At 41.9% G+C, this 17,247-nt stretch overlaps 1 protein-coding gene across 1 annotated transcript; it reads left to right on the top strand.

Moving 5' to 3' along the window:
* Nucleotides 1-228: 228 nt before the first annotated feature.
* Nucleotides 229-15,555, top strand: LOC5578768. Its single transcript, XM_021845754.1, has 5 exons — nt 229-316; nt 1,636-2,455; nt 2,535-2,670; nt 4,616-6,536; nt 14,855-15,555. The coding sequence occupies exons 1-3, from the start codon at nt 231-233 to the stop codon at nt 2,655-2,657; spliced, it is 1,029 nt and encodes a 342-aa protein (XP_021701446.1). The 5' UTR covers nt 229-230; the 3' UTR covers nt 2,658-2,670; nt 4,616-6,536; nt 14,855-15,555.
* Nucleotides 15,556-17,247: the final 1,692 nt, after the last annotated feature.

A 17,247-nucleotide genomic window follows, 5' to 3' on the forward strand; every position in this document is an offset into this window, starting at 1 on the left:
CGCCCAACGAATGCCCCTTTTGCCATTTATGTACTGTGTTGCTTGAACCAGAATTTTGAGTGACCTAGTTTTGAGCGATAGTGTGAGGTAACATTGGAGTGAGAAGCACAACAGCATGAAAGGGGAGTGCAACACGGTTGGATATCTGCACAATGCTCTCCCCCGTTGGATATGAAAGTGAAGACGTCGTCGTCGTCGACATCATGCAGTAGCATGGTTACCTCCCCTCCATGTACCTATTGCCTTCTACTGAGGAGAGAATGATGATGGATGATGGTGGCGATGAACGGTATGGTGGATATTATCCAGCTTACAGGTACATGTATGAGTTGTTTGATGATGCATATAGTTGGTGATTCAGGCGTTCAGAAGAAAAGGGAAAATCATGCCCTCTGTTTGTATTGATAGTGCTTGTACTGGCTCCTACTACAGTTGTTCTTCAACTAGTGTCAAACCTAGTGTCGTTTTACTTGAACTTGATATATTTTTTAGATTTCTAAATATTTTAAGCTGATAAAGAATATACCACTATTTATACCTTTTGAAGTAAATACAAAAGGTATAAATAGCGGCATCTTTTTCTAAAGAGGCTCTTTTTTTAATGGTAAAGAATAATAATTGCATAAAAAACTACTTCTTCAATATTTGTCAATAATGTTGGAGTAGAACGATATGCACTAAATAAAGGGCACGGGTATACCACAAAAGATCAAAGAAAACTGGTCGAAGTGCTTCATCCCGAACATAAATAGAAAAAAGGTGTAATTCTTTCCACATCCCATTAAAACCATCATTGATTTCATAGTGTAGACAACATTTCTCTAATGTATTAACCCCTCTACCGGCAGCTTCTTTTTTTACCGCTAAAAACATATTCAAATCGCGATAACTTTTTTGTTTCTCCATATTTTTGCACCATTTTTTCACAAATCTCAAAAAACTCTTCAAGTTTAAGAAGCCGTGTCAATATTAATCATTGGTGATCTGGTTTTGACGATATTCCGATGTTCCTTGGGGGACCGACATTTTCCGTATAAAATGTCTCTGGCGGCCATTTTGCTTTTTGCCAATTTATCAAAAAAATAAAATGTGTACTATACAATACCAGGTAACAAGGAGCTAGTCTGAAAACATCATAAAAATCGGTTCAGTATTCTTGGAGAAATCTGAAAATTACGATATGAGGTTTTTAGAGTTTTCAAGATGTTTATTTATCCAGGGTGGTACCAGAAACATAAATGCTCATTACTCAAAGACGGCTGCACCAAATTGCTTCATTTTTTTACAACATACTCGCATTAATGTATAATTTCGAGGAGTGAATATCTGAATATGGTCAAAAATCTGTAGCCTGAGTTATTTACGTGGATTATGCCTACGCGTCGGTCCCCCAAGGAATTTTGGAATATCTCCGGATTCACATGACCAATTATCAATATCGACACATATTCGAAAAACTAGAAGAGTTTTTTGAGAACTTGTGGAATAATGGTGCAAAAATATCGAGAAACAAAAAAGTTATCGCGATTTGAATATTTTTATTGGCGGTAAAAAAAAAATGATGGTTCCGGTAGAGGAGTTAATGTGTAACAGTGTTTCTAACTTTTCGTTCCCTCTTTCCAATTACTCTTCCAGATGCACAGCGGTAGTTACATCTCATCGAAAACACCCGGCCATCCCGGTGTCGATCGGCATTGCGTCGATCGTACTCGAAGGCCGCCCAGCAATCCTTGACGAGGGTTCGGCGCGTTCGGGCGATAGCTCAACCGCCGGAAGTGGTCCAGGCGGCGGAGGTGGTGGAGGAGGAGGTGGAGGAGGATCTTCTGACGAAGATGGCGGGTTTCGTAGATCTGTGGACAACGGAAGCAGACACTACAATTTTGTGGAAACAGCAGAGTGTGCGGGTGAATTGCTAGTTAACGAACGGCCGCAGTCGTTCATGTCCGATACGGCCCAGCGGATCAATCTGAAACTACAGCAAATTCGCGCCTGCCCCGGTTCGAGCAAGGATGTCGTTGAAAACATGATCGCTGTAGAAGTGGCCGGTTCGTCCGGTATGGGGCGTCGTAACAACGATCGAGACGAATACGCCGGATATGGAGTGGAAACGTTCGTGCGGGAATCGCATCCCACTGAAACGACATCCTTGCTGACGAGCGCCAAGGCATGGGGTCGTGATCATATCTACAGTGGGTTCGAAAAAATGAAGATATTAGGTGCCGTATCGCCGATCAAGGTTCCCCCGTCTGCAGCTACGCCATTTATCAGCTTTTCGTCGAATGTGAACAGAAAGAAATCCGATGCCGGTATTGGAAGTTCATCTCCAGCAGCCGGTTGCAGCAAGCAGCGTACCCGGGAGGGACCCCACTGTGAACAGTTTCTCAAGAAAATTGGAGTGATCAAGGTGGACCCCAATGACGAAGCGGAGCACAGCTGCAGCTACCGCAACGAATTTGTGAGTTTCCTTGCGATTTGATTGTGCGTTTATGTGGTAATCGAAACCTTTTCTAATACGATTATTTCCCTTTTTGCAGTGTCTTCGTTGGCAGGCGTATTTTAAACAGCTCTCGTCAATTCTTACTTGTGGTGAAGCAATCTGTATAGAAGTGTATCTTGGACCGGAAAATCATGCCATTCTACTGAACAATGGATTTTGAAGCTTAAATTGAAGTAAGTACAACCCAAAATATTAGTCTGATATAGATGTGAAATTATTTAAGTGAATCTCCTACTATTTGTTTAATAACAATACATAAAATGTAGATTGTACACACCTGTACAATCAACCTCATAAAATTAGATGTGGCTTCGGACTCCCTAAGCTAAGGCTCATCGAGCTTGAAGTTTGTATGGCAAAAATGGGCCAAATGAATACATAATAGACGTCTGCTTATACTGTTGCCAATAAAAATCAGTTAGGATTGTGTCTCCTTTAAAGATTCGGTCACTATTTCAACGCTAGTCTCTTAAAAGTTTTTATTTTTATTATGGACTCTAAGTACAAGAATGGTATTAAGGTCCTTATTCTCTTTGTGAATGAATCCTGTAATATTTAGAAAGCTCCAGAAATACCTTCAGAGGTCCTTAGACGACTGTGAAATGTTCTTCAGCAATTTCCTCTCAGATTTCTCGAGTAAAAACTTCAGGAATTGCATAGGTAGAAGTACCAATTATGGATATAGTACCAATTATGGCAATAATGCGAACAAACATAGATTTTTCTTATTGTTTCACTAGAATATAACGGCTAATATTCACAGGAATCCAAAGGTAGAATAATTATTATCACTTGCGAACCCCATTACGAAATGTATGTTTTCATCCGGTAAAAGTGCTTCAACCGATAAGTGTGTGTTGCTAGTGAGAACAAATGAACAAATTTAGCTGGTGAGCAATCAAATCTACTGTTTTAAGTAGGAAATCGTGTTACTTCCACTATGTCGATAACTGGTACAAAGAGTGTATGAAAGCCCAATTATGGCGAGACTCTGGAGGCGGTTTGTTCACGTTTTTTGATCAGTGAAATAAAAGAAGTAAAGCTATTTTACGGGTGACTTCCACGACGGACGGTTCGGTAAGGCATTATCTTCATGTTTTGTACTCAATTACTAAGATTTGTCAATCACACGTTCAAAAACGTTCACTGACTGACTGACTGTACATGTCAATGACGCTCCAAAACAGGAAAAAAAATTCTCCGGCGACGAAAACACGCGCGAAACCGTGAGCAAAATATATCGGACGACGCAAAAACCGAACTGTCCTGCTTGGGCTTCACGAAGCACTACCCAGCAAGACGCTCCAAAACAGGGAAAAAAATATTCTCCGGCGACGAAAACGCGTTAAATCGTAAGCAAAATATATCGGACGACGCAAAACCGAACTGTCCTGCTTGGGCCTCAATTTTAGGGGTCCGCACCATATTAGAAGAACTTCAAAGACGAGTCGCCACTTCAAAAAGGTTAAAAACCATTAATTTAGCGTAAAGTCATGCGGAATCCACAAAGAAATTCTTAGGAATACCCTCTGAGAGATGTCTGGATGGAATCTCTGAGGAGTCTTTATAAAAACTGAACAGTATTTTCAGGTCCTAGTTTGGTCTCTTTTTTCAATCATGAGGTGTTACACGTTTTCGCGAAGAATTTGTCTCTTGTTGTGAATTTTGAACCTAAAAGAAATTAAATTAATTGTTTAAAGCATGAGAATTTCGCAGAGTTACGTCTGTTTGTCTGTCGGGTAATCCCACACGGATCAATAATGCGGGTTTCGACAAGGTTTGTTTTCTTAGCCATAGTTTGAAATTTAGTGATGATTGAACATTACAAGGCCTCTCACTGGCAAAGACATGGAACCATGTCTTTTTTGCACATATTTTATTCATTTCCCACGTAAACTTCAAGCATGTGCTCGATGAGTTGCTATGATCGTTTTCGCAAAAATCTCCTCAGCACCTTCTGAGGATTCAACCAATCAATCAAGGGATAGGGCTTTGGTTTTCTTTAATTTTATTTATTTCATACAAGTGTGAACCATCCTTTTTGAATGTAATGAAAAGAACACTTATCACATAATTCATACTCCAACTGATTCCTATCGTTTTACTTTATTTTTGCAGAACATCTGAATCAACGATGACCCTACAATCGCTCTGTGCTGCCATCCGTAGTCAATTATATTTTTCGCAGATATCCGCCTGGACTGATTTGATAAAGAATTCGCTCGAACCGGAAATTTTCAAAACAATCCACGTATCAAAAAAGTGTCCGTCGATGAACTGGGAGCATCGGTCAGTGCACCGATCCCAATCAGCAGTAGCAGCAGTAGTAGCAGTAGCGGGAGCCACAATGGAGGAGGTACCTCGCGTTGGTTTTGCCGAAAGCGAAACTGGACATCCTGTTTCGCATCCGCGGTTACGACAACACTGCCTGCTTTAACGATAGTCCCAATGTGCACAAATTTCCCGGATGCCATCATAGCAGAAAATTATGTCATAGAAGTATGCTTGAAGAGCTTACCGCGCCTGGAACGGATACCGAGCATCAACGATGAAATGGATATGAAAATGGATGAAAGCTTAGTAAATGATCGAATGGATTGCCGTGTCACGAGAAAGGGGAAGCACAGGTGTGCTTTCCGGGACGAGGACGAGGAAGATCCCCAAACGGGAGAAGACGATATGTCTCCTGCTGCGGTTAGTCATCGAGAGAAACAGCTGATGAAGTACAAGAAACGTATGATGAAGCGCGAGAAGAAGAAAAAGTCCTCTGCACCGGAAGTGACTTCAACGGCCAGCAATGGCAGTAGCAGTAGTCATGTTGAAGCGGTGCCTATGATGGTTACCCCACCTGTGTGTAAAATCACCGGCCCTGAATATCCCAGCTGTGAATCATCACGCCAGCAACTGCAGCAGCTCCTCGCCGTATACCTCGTCGATCAATCTGATTCAACCTCCACTGTACTCGAATTGCGATGATCTGTACCAACCAGCCTTGTGCGCCAGCAACAACACGAAAGCAACTCAGACTGCCATCTTCCTCAGCAGCATGTCCAACAGCGGTAACAACGTTGCAACAGTGGCCCACCCAGACGGATGCGAGTGGGTGTTGCTGTCTTTGTGCCGAACAGCAACCCGGAGTCGGACCCTGGTCATAGATCAACGAGCACAAACAGTGATAGCAAAATGCAATATATTAATAGTAATTATAATCGTCGTGATTACACTAGTGATGACTGTGATATTAGCCACCAAGAGGTGGCGGCCGTGGTCCATGATGAGCAGTCAAAGCGCCATCATACGGAAGAAGAATCCAAAGGTCTTCGGAAGGCCGAGCTGCTCCTGCAGGCCATTCAAAGGACAGCCATCATTAATGACCACCAGCAACCGGATGTGGCACATTTCAGTAACAATAATTACTATAGTGGCAGTTACAATGATAATAACAATACTGGTAGTGATACAGCAAAGTGTGAGCGAAGAGAATGTGATACTTTTACTTTCAGTAAGGATGCCCTAGACTTAGGTGACTGTCGTTTGTGCAAACGACAAAAAACGAAGCATAATTTTAAGTTAGCTCTCAACAAGTCGGATAGCAGCAGCCTGTAGTAGCAGTACCAGCAGCAGTACCAACAATAGTCCTCCCGGTTGCCGTCGAACGCTATCGGAGAGCCTGGTCGGCCATTTCACCATACCATCCTCATCGCCGGGTGGTGACGATGAAACCGACTCGGCCTCTTACCACGCCCACGGATTCGACGGGCGTCACAAGAGCCACAGTGGGAAGGACGTTGGTGATCTCAGCGCCGCTCTCAGCAGTTCGGCTGGGGCGGTCGTCGATAGCTTTGAGCAGCTGAAGAAAGGCTACCGTCGCGCTTTCTCGGAGGATGTCATCGACACCATCGATTTGAACGGTGTACTCGGAATTCAAGGGACCTCCTCCGCCGGTATCCCGAATGACGGCGACGGTGATGAGGACGATGATGATGATGATGGGGAACAGGAACAAAACGATGCCACCTTCTCAAACTGTGAATGCCCGGTAAGTAAAATATTGATTATTTTTTAAGAACACGTTTACGCAACAAAGTTTAAAAAAATGATTTATACAGCATAAATAGTCATGTTATCCAAAGAGTCCTGCCAAACTATGGCCGAACTAAAAAAATGAAAGTGGTCGCGCAATTATGTTGTGTATTGCATGCGTGGCTTGCTTGTGCTCAATACAAGGCACGACCAGTTGCTTTTGGAATTACCCCTGTTCCTTCTGGAAGACTTTGAGGAGCTCCTGCAAGAATTTCTCCAGTAAATATTGCAAGAATTCTTTCAAGGAATTTTCTCGACGAATTCTTCCTTAAACATCTTCAGGAATTATTCCAGATTTTTTTTCAAAGAATTTTTCCAGGAATTTCAACAGAGATTTTCACTAAAAGATTTCCCGAATACAAAGCTTCTCCATAAAATCTCTTACGAGATCTTTAAAAAACCTTATCCATGGATTGTCATTGGAATTCCTAAGAAGAGCCTCTAGGATTTCTCGATTTCTCCCCGGAATTGCGTAAAAAAATCTTCCAGCAGCGTTTGCAGGTATTCCTCTAGATATTCCCCACAAGTTTCTGGAGGAAAAACATTCTGAAATTAGAAGGTTTTATTCAAAAAAATCTTGAAAAGTTTATTCCAGAATAAATGAATGAAAACACGAATTCAGTACTGTATCATTTAATTCCACTAGTTTTTTTCCAGACTATTTTGAAGGAATACATACATTCCTCAAATAAATTCTTCAGGGAAACCTTTCAAAGTAATTATCAAGGTGGTGCCTCCAAGGATTTTTCTAGGAATGTCTTCCTGAAAAGCCTTCAAATAACACTACATGAATTTCACAAGAAGTTCATCAAATAAACTCTGCAGAAGTAACTTTTCTAGTATTCCTCTGAATTCCTTCAAAACGATCTAGGAATTTCTGATGAGAACATTCCGGCTTACTTCCTTGAATCCCTTTATTTTTTTTTAACTTCCTAAATGAATAAATCCTCAGGGACTCCTACATTAAACATCGAAGTATTTCATAGAAATAATAAGACGTTCGTCTAAGAAGACACTTAGTAGTTCCCCTCTCTAAGGGATTCCTCCAGAAGTTCTTCCCAAAATTTCCTTCAATGGTTCCTTCCAAAATGGTTCTCCAGAAAAAAAAAACTCAAAAAAATAAATTGTTCTAGGTGATCCTGCAGATTTGCTCAAAGTGCTGCAAATAAACATCACATTTTTTTCTAAAAACTCCTCTATTGAACATCTCAAGAAGGTTCTCCTAATCCTGAAGGTAAATCCTGGAGGGAATTCTTCAGTAACAATTAGGTATTCCTCAGTATTTTTTTATACTCCTCAAGTATTGTTCAGGGAAACGTTCAAGAGTCCGTGTAAGTATTTATTCATAGTTTCCACAAGATATTCGAAAAGCTACTCTAAATGTTCTTTCAGAGATTTCTTTAAGAGAATTTTTCAAAAGTTTTCCTTAGATTTTTTACTCAGGCTCCTTCAAGATTACTTTTGAAATTCCTACAGATATGTATTTCTTCCAAAAGGTCTCCGTTGATTTTATTTAAAAATGTTCTGTATAAATAACTTTAAAAATTCATTCAAAACCTTGTTCAGTCAGGTTGTTCCAGATATTGTTTTACGAATTCCAGATTTTTTTTTATATTTATTTCCTCGGGAGATTCCTATTACGATTGTAAATAAAACACGCGTGTACCGGAGAACATAACTTTAATAATCATCCTCCATTCAGGTCCAGTGTGGCCAAATACATTTTATGTTAATGAATCACAACATATCTCTCATTCTTTGATGAAGTTAGAAACATTTTTATGAAATCTCAAAAGATGTGAATAAAAACGATTAATTACAGAAGGAAGTCATCTAGATGTTGAGGTCGTCTTACTTCCCTACGAGGCCTCTGTGCTTCCGGTTTTTGGGGCGAAATCGAATCTCCAACAGGTTTAACAGTCTCATTGGGATCATCGTTTTCCGTCAACCGTTGCTGATCCTCTTCCATTGTCCGTACCAGTGGCTTGACGTGGGATGTGTTCCTTTTGTAGATCTGTCGATTTTCTGTTTCCACTGTAAGGCTGTTTCCTTTTCGCTGTATGACCTTAGCTGCCGTTGGTAGGAAGTTTGACGACAGCTTATTTTGCGGGTTCATATTTTTGAGCAAAACTTCATCACCTACTTTAATAAGCGACTCTTTAGCTCCCATCTTAGTGTCTCTGTACTGCTTAGCGTTGTACTTAATAATTCTGTCACGATCACGCATCTCTTCATCATCGCACAATTCCATCTGAAGATGTGGGATCAAATCTCGGAATCGACGACCAAACATCAATTGTGCTGGTGAAACACCAGTTACCGAGTGTGGAGTGACCGAATACATATACAGGTATTCCTGTAAAGCTTCCTTCCAGCTTGTCCCCTGCTGTTTGCTGATTTTTAAAGCTTTCAAAATCGAACGATTTTGGCGTTCGACTTCTCCGTTTGCGCTCGGGTAGTATGGTGTTAGTATGCGTTAGTCTTATTCCCTTGTCCACACAGTAGTCCTTCAGTTCTTGACTAGAAAAGTTTCTAGCATTGTCGAACGTCAGGATGTACGGTAGCCCCATTCGGGTGAAGCTTTCGTCCAAAAACTTGATGATTTCCTTTGACGTCGTTATCTTCATCGGTTCTGCTAGAACGTAGCGGCTGTATAAGTCGATAAGCACAAAAAGATAAGCACCGTCCGGTAGTGGACCAAGAAAGTCACCAGAGAGATGAATCCATGGCGCACTTGGCAGGTCCCTGATCCTCAACGGCTCTGGTTTTTCGAAGGGAGCAACGAGTTGACAGTTGAAGCATGTTTTGCAGACTTTCTCTACAGCAGCATCGATGCCGGGCCACCAAACAGCTACTCTTAATCTTCTCTTCATTTTTTCGCGTCCGGGGTGACCAACGTGAGCCAGCGTCAAGATGACTTCTCGGAGATCTTGTGGCACAACTATTCTATTCTTCCGTAGGAGGATTTCGTTTGCGAAGCAGAGTTCACCTCTGAATGGTGCGTACTTTTTGATGCTTCCTTCCCATTTTCCATCGTGCAAAGCAGTTTTGACACCTTGTAGTTCTTCGTCTTCTTGTGATCGTTGAATTATTTCGTTCATTGTTATTGCAGCTGGTTTATTCACCTCTACAATCGCACAAAGGTCTGCTTCTGAGTTCCTGTCGAATGGTTTCCCGCCAAGGACTTCGGATAGCCGAGATAGAGGGTCGGCTATGTTTATCTTACCAGGAACGTACTTCATCTTGTAACGGTACGCTTGCATCTTCAGAACCCAACGCTCCTGTCGCTGGTTAGGTATGGATGTCTGACCAAAGATGTTGACCAGTGGCTTGTGGTCAGTCAATATGGTAAAATGCAGCCCTGTGAGGTACATTTTGAATCTGTCTGTAGCCCACGCGATCGCCAAAGCCTCCTTGTCCAGCGTTGAATACTTTTTTTCAGACTTGGTTAAACTTTTGCTGGCGTAGCTAATAACCCTCGGTTTGCCAACGATGTTTTGTAACAAAACCGCTCCAAGCCCATTGTTACTCGCGTCAGTGATTAAGGTGGTTGGGTTCTTTGGGCTGAAATAGCCCAGATGTTCAGGTTTCACCAAAGCAGATTTAATTGTTTCAAACGAACGTTTCCCTTCTTTCGTCCAAGTGAATGGCAATCCTTTTACCGTCATTTGACGCAACGGTGCGGATAGACTTGAAAGGTTTGGAATGAACTTACCGACGTAGTTCACTAATCCAAGAAAGCTTCGCATCTCGGTGACATTCGCTGGTCGACGGAAGGCTTGGATTGCGCTAACTTTGTCGTTCATCGGTAAAATACCACTGGCCGATAGAGTGTGACCCATGAAATCGACCAACTCCTTTCCAATCTTACTTTTGTCCATGTTTACCGTTAGCCCATATTCCTTGAGCCGATCCAGTACCGCCTGCACCCTTCGGTCATGTTCCTTTCGCGTTTTCGCAAAAACTAAAATGTCATCAATGAACACTCTAATGCCATTCAGTCCTTTCAAGATTCGCTCGATCTCCCGTTGAAAGATTTCTGCGGCACAGTTCATGCCAAACATGAGCCGCTTGTAACGGTAATAAGCATTTGGCGTGACGAAAGTAGTGATCTCCCTTGACGATGGAGCAAGTTCGATCTGATGGAACGCCTTAACCAGATCTATTTTGCTGAAGTACTTGCAGCCATCCAGATGCGGCATTATTTCGTCGAAGGTGGGTAATGGATGCCGTTCTGGAATAATCGCTTCATTTGCACGTCTCATATCAACGCACAAACGGACACTTCTGCCTCCATCCTTCGGAGTTACCACCAACGGGGACGCCCAGGAGATTTTCAGTGGAGCTGGCTCGATGATGTCCTGTCGAAGTAAGTCCTGCAATTTACACTCAACTAGCTCTTCCAATGGAATCGGCAGGCGTCGAGCTGGCTGTTGTACTGGAAGCACTTTGGGGTCGATTTTTACATCTACCTGCAAACCCTTCACTTTTCCAACAGGTGGTTCTTCCTCCTTCGCGACGCTGAAAACTTCACCTTCAATTTTCAATATTCCCAGGTCCATCGACGTTCGCTTGGAAAGGAGATTGGCGCCTTTCTCATTGTCGACGACATAAACATCATGATGAACTGTTTTTGAACGCGTACTGATGTCCGCTTTGATAATTTTGTGCACTCTGAGTTTGCCGTTCCCGTAGACTCGCAGAAACTTCCGGCCTTCGTAACTGCAACTGACTTTACACCCCTGTCTCTTGATGTTGCGCCATGTGTCACGACTAATCACGTTTACATGGGCTCCAGAATCAACTATCCAATCCTGTTTGACACCTCCGACGTAACAAGTAACCTTGTCATGTTCTTCACCCGTGGCGCAGATTTGCTGGACGTCGCTGTCGCTGTTGTCGCTTCTCACAGTCTCATCATCGCTGGCATCCGTGCGATCGTCGTCGTCGTCGAGATTACGAACTTGTAGTACTCGGTTCTTCTTTCTCTTTTCTGCACTGCGTTTGCCGTCCAATTTGGTCTTGCACATCTTTCGGAAATGGCCAATAATATTGCACTTGTCGCAAACCTTGCTCCTGGCCGGACATCCCCGGTCGTTGGCATAATGTCCGGTATTGCCACACCGGAAACACATCTCTTTCTTTTTTTCTCGTTTCACTTGATATGCTTGCGGTTCATCCGAGTGGGTTGATAGCTTCTTCATTTCCTCCTTGTTACGCTTAACGGTTTCCAGAATACGAGCTTCTTCAATAATCGCAGGTACTGTTAACAGCTTTTTCTTCAGGATTATTTCGCGCAGCTCGTCGGAACGGCAGTTATCAAACACTTGTTCGGTGATTCGCATGTCGAGGGCTCCTCCGTAGTCACAGAGCCGTCCTTGCTCGCGAAGCCGGCCGACGAATTTTTCCACCGACTCTTCTTCTCCCTGCTTCATGCTTCTGAACACGTACCTGTCATATGGAATGCTCGCCAAAGGGGCAAAATAGGCGTCCAGCAGTCGAATTGCTTCTCTATACACGTCAGACCCAGGAGGGGGTGGTGCATCGTGACCCTCGATTTCATAGAAAATGTCTTGCACCTCAGGTCCCGCAAAGTGCAGCAAGTAGGACCTTTTTCGGGATGCAAGAGCAATACAATTCACTTCCAGGAATAATTCCAGTGACCTCTTCCACTTTCTCCAACGGGTTCCGATCGATGACGTGTCGGAGACATCAAATTGTGCTAGCGAAGGTTTGTTGTCCATTTTCTTTTCGCAACTTTGGCGTAATCACTTTTTATTTTTCTTCGTTTCCTTGCTTGCACACACTCGGTAGTAGCAGCAGCTCGCACGACGATTTGAGGTTAGGTTCACTTTTTGACCGGTCTTCGCCTCAGCATTCCCTGTTACTCAACGGAAATCGCTTTTTTTTCGGATCCACACGGTGCCGAAACAAAACACTAGTTTTTTATATCGAATTTAATCTGGTTCTCCACGAATTTAATCAAAAACCCAGCTTTCGTCGCCAAATATTACGATTGTAAATAAAACACGCGTGTACCGGAGAACATAACTTTAATAATCATCCTCCATTCAGGTCCAGTGTGGCCAAATACATTTTATGTTAATGAATCACAACAATTCCTACAGGATCATCCCCGAAAAATCCATTACAAGAAGTTTTTCCTGAAAATCCTACGAATTTCTCGCAGGAAGATCTTCAAAAGTTCCTCCAAGCTTTCTTTCGAGGATTTTTCCAGTGGTTTCTTCAATAATAACCTCAAAGTTTGTTTTTTTTTTCAAAAAATGCAGAAAATCTTCAGGGAGTGTATCTTTTAATCTTTCAAGATTTAATTGTAGCTAATCAACAATGTTCTTCAAAAGGTTTTACAAGAATTCTTACATAAAACCCTTTAGAAGTATCTTTTGGAGTTTGTACCAAGAATTTCTTCAAATATTCATCCCAAAACAATATCCAACTCCCTTTTTGATTCATATTACGGACAGCTTTAAATTCCGGACACTCTACTTTGTATGGGAAACATTTCACACGAAATTTATGATGCTCAACTGGCTTAGACGCCTCTTCAGAGGTTTTCTGATTTCAATTAATGGTTTGACTTTTCTATTTATGATTTTTAAGAGCTGTCCGGAATTCGAATCAAAGTGTCCGGAATAAGATACAAGAAAAGTGCGAATTTTGTTTATCTATTATCAAGACTTTCAGCCTGTGGCTGGTTCGTCTCCAGAGCGAAATTAGGAGTGCGCGCTAAATAAGGGTACTTTACGATACTAAAACAAGGATTTATCCATAATTTTTTTCAAAAAGTTTCTGGGAATTTTCAACAACTTCGACAAGCAGTTTCAATTGGTATTCCTCAATAAGTTTGTTTATACCCTTCAAAATCATTAGAAATTGTTTCAGGAAATTCTTCAAAGGTTCTACAGAGTATTTTAAAGATAACTCAAAGCACTTTTGCAGAGATTCTGCCGGTACTCCTTCGGAGGTTTTCTTTGAGCATTTGAAACATAACTCAAAGAATTTCTCTAGAGGTTCCTCCACGACGTTTCCTTGAATCCCTCCAGAGATTGCACAAGAAGTTCTACAGGATTTTAATGAATTTTTAAGGAGCAAACAAAAAGGGAGCAAATATAAAAAATGGAAAAGAAGTTTCCTTCAATTGAAAAAAAGCGTACAGCCTTTTTATTTGGCAAATGAAACAGCCGTGCAATTTTATTATTTTTTTTTCGGTTTGTCGATTTTAACGACGAAAAACTGCTTTTTCACTGTTGATTAATATGCTCCATTTTTACTTGGACCTAAAAAGAGACTGATTTAAAAATTATTTAAGTAATTGCTTCAAAGTTCACTCTAATGATCTCTTCAAAATTGTCCAATGATTTTTAATTTTTCAAGAATGTTTAAAGAGTTCTTTGTAGGACTACTCCGGGAAAGAGTATTGGATCCATTCTAAACATAAGGTTACAGATAAATTGACGAATTGGAGTTTATTCCTACATAATACCAAGAGAAGTAATGCTTAACCTTACAACTTTTCAAATTTAGATCTCCTCGTCGTTTAAATGATGAAAATCAGAGATTTTTTTAGTTTTCGGGGTATTTGATCATTCAAAATTATGGCATTCGGAGAAAAAGTTTTAGGATCTCAATTTGATTTTCTATGAACAAAACCTTTAAATACCTATTTGATTTTTTTGCCTCATTTCCCTGTTTAATCTGAATTGTTATTTTTGCCTTTTTTCACTCAAAGAAATGATAGTTGATGAAACTGCGTTGCTGACAGTTCGAATGAAGCAACTTGATTTTACTCGAACCTGGATCCGTTTTCGTTCGCTTATTGCTAGTCAGGTCAGCTCTGACACCAGGTTTAAACCCGAAAATGAACCTTACTTTGCAAATTGTTCAATATGATGGCAAATGTTTGATCTGCCAAATGACCCTACTTGTTTGACATTATGCCAAATGTCCATTATGACAAATGATCCTCATTTATCACATAGTTCGGAATTATGACAAAAGGCCCGTTATGTAAAATCACCTTATTCGAAATGCCCTTTATGTCAAATGGCTCAATACCAAATGACCCAAACCCTTAAGCGCGTCATCATAAATTATGTATAACTTGCCTATAAAAAAATTACCCCAAAAGTCCTCGTGACGTAAATTATGAATTTTTGCCTTAATGATCTAATTTGCACGTGTCCGTGCTAATCGTTCTAGTGCTTCACACAAGAAAATCAACACAATTAATCGCTTTCCCATAACCCGTTTCAGATCATGTTCGCCCAACCGTCACCGGTTGACCATCTGGGGCGCCGTCCTTCCCCGTTTACCGCACCGAACGTTAATCGGATGCAGACATCTACACCTGCCAGCAGTACAAGCAAGCTTCCTCTCTACGTCAGCTGTACGGACAGCGATTACTTCCGTTAGCACGGCCAGCAGCATATCACCGCATAAGAAACAGATACTCAGCTGCACCGCAGTGGCCGGCAACTCGCGCCCCGGCAGTAAACCGTCGTCGTCGTCTTCCTCGAATTTTACCATCCCAAAAATTAACCTTACCAATGTTTTCAACGTGTCACCCTTGGCTCGGGAGGATTCCGGCTTCGTCAGCAGTTCCAGCCCGATTCCCATCGATGGGAGTGTGTTCAACTTTCCGGATTCCACGCACCGATTGAACGTACAAAAATCCAACTCTGCTCCCACATGCCAACTATCACCGGGATCATTGTCGCCAAGATTCCTGCGTCACGCTTACAAAAACCAACGTACACGGCTATCTATCGGAACGCAGCTCTGTTTCCGAACGTTCGTCCATAGGGTCCGATGAACAATTCTCCGACGAAGAGTATCCCTATCTAATGGACTTTACCAGCAGCTCTTGTAACGGCAGCAACTTTCATCTTAGTCCCAGCAAACTGCCCAGTTCACCGTTGAAGCTCAACCTTGCGCAACGCCCGTTCAGCAAACCTTTCAGCAAAAACCTGTTCAAATTTGGGCGTCTGCCACTTTGGGGACGCTCGAGGAGTCACTATTTCAGCGCCGAATCGATCCAAAGTTCCAGGTGGCGGACTTCAAGGTGCTGCTCGGCGCTTCGGGGAGCTTCTGCCCAACGCAGCTAACCATACCGGTGGCTTCGTATTTCTACGAACTACCGGGCCAGCATCTCACCACACCCTATGTGGTAAGTTTTCTGGGTGAGATTCCAGCATTGGGCTGAAACACAGAAGGCTTAATTTCAAAACCCTAATGTCATAATGAAATACTGGAATGTTTAAAGACTGAATAAATACGAAGCAAACTTGAGATTCAAACGAGCGTTAAAAGAGGTAAACGTTCACAAAACAATAGTATATTTTGGGTAATAGAAAGGGAGAGTTTTCGCTCAGGCCCTCCAAAATTATCAGGAAATCTCTTGAGAAAAGTTTCCCGAAAGAACATTCAGAGTTACTTCTTAAATTTCTTTTAAATATTTATTTATTTATTTATATAAATATTGAATTGAAAAAAAATTGGAAAAGCCCCTTTGAGTGATTTTCTATACAAATCGTTCTCAAAAAGGCATATTTTTTAACGTTATAAAATAAAACTACATTAAAAGCTCAAACGCATCAATCTATGACAAAGCCATAATTCTGGCAGATGGTTTACTTCAAATCATCAAAATGTAAGTCGGTCAAGAAAATAATTTCTTCAATTCTGAAAGAGAGGAAAACACAACAACCGATACAAAATAAGACGCATATTTTAAAAACATGTAAAGTATTTTGATAGATAAAAGATATTTACCTAATCTAACAGTTCGATGTTTGCAGTTGCTGTACCACGACCTTACCGGAATGATTTGAGCCTTATGTGTATCATCCTTCAGTAGGAAACCCAATTGATGAAAGGTAGATAACTTAAAATTCTCTTTCATCTTCACAGTGTGAACTACGTCTTCCAAGGAAAGGTTACTCCATCCCAAGGCAAGGAACGGTCCAGGTTACGTTGCTCAACCCACTGGGTACTGTAGTGCGCATGTTCGTTGGTACCGTACGATTTCCGGGATATGCCCGCCATGTCCATGACGTTCATCCGGCAGCGAATCCTGGCGTACGACGATACCAGCAAGGGAACGATCGGAAATGCTACCGGCGTCGAGCAGCTCAGCAATGCCGAACAGATGAAGCTACTGCGATATGCGATCCACTTGAGGTAAAATCAAGAGATCAACAAGAGATCAAGATGTGGGCGAGAACTCATTTCCTCCATTTTTTGCAGATTTCAAACGTCTCGCTCCGGAAAGCTCTCGCTGCATACCGACATCCGGTTGTTGATCTCCCGTCGCACCGACTGTGATACGGCCGCGGCCCACGCCAAGAACCTCCTGGAGGCACCAAACGAGCTCAAGGTGGTCACCATTGTACCGGAGAATCCCAAATTTAAGCCTACGAGTGGATAAGCAGTAAGCACACGTGATATGTAGATGGTAGTGAACCGATCCTCATTCTAATCCGCCTCTCGTGTCCGTCAGTCGTCAGTCCAGTTACCTACGAGGTAGTTCTATTTTAAACCGTTTATTTAACCCGTTGCGTCCGTGTTGTTCCCCGAAATGTTTCTTTTATAGATTCTAACCGTTCACATTTTTTTTGTATTGGAAATGATCACGTTTTCAAATTTTT

Source organism: Aedes aegypti, chromosome 2 (assembly GCF_002204515.2).
Source record: "Aedes aegypti strain LVP_AGWG chromosome 2, AaegL5.0 Primary Assembly, whole genome shotgun sequence".
In the NCBI taxonomy this organism is placed as follows: domain Eukaryota; kingdom Metazoa; phylum Arthropoda; class Insecta; order Diptera; family Culicidae; genus Aedes; species Aedes aegypti.

Bases quoted from the DNA above. Each gene is read 5' to 3' on its own strand.
- LOC5578768 (XM_021845754.1), top strand. From the start codon at position 231: ATGTACCTATTGCCTTCTACTGAGGAGAGAATGATGATGGATGATGGT. The intron at 317-1,635 runs GTACATGTATGA...TTACTCTTCCAG, and splicing joins GGATATTATCCAGCTTACAG to ATGCACAGCGGTAGTTACAT. The intron at 2,456-2,534 runs GTGAGTTTCCTT...CCCTTTTTGCAG, and splicing joins GCAGCTACCGCAACGAATTT to TGTCTTCGTTGGCAGGCGTA.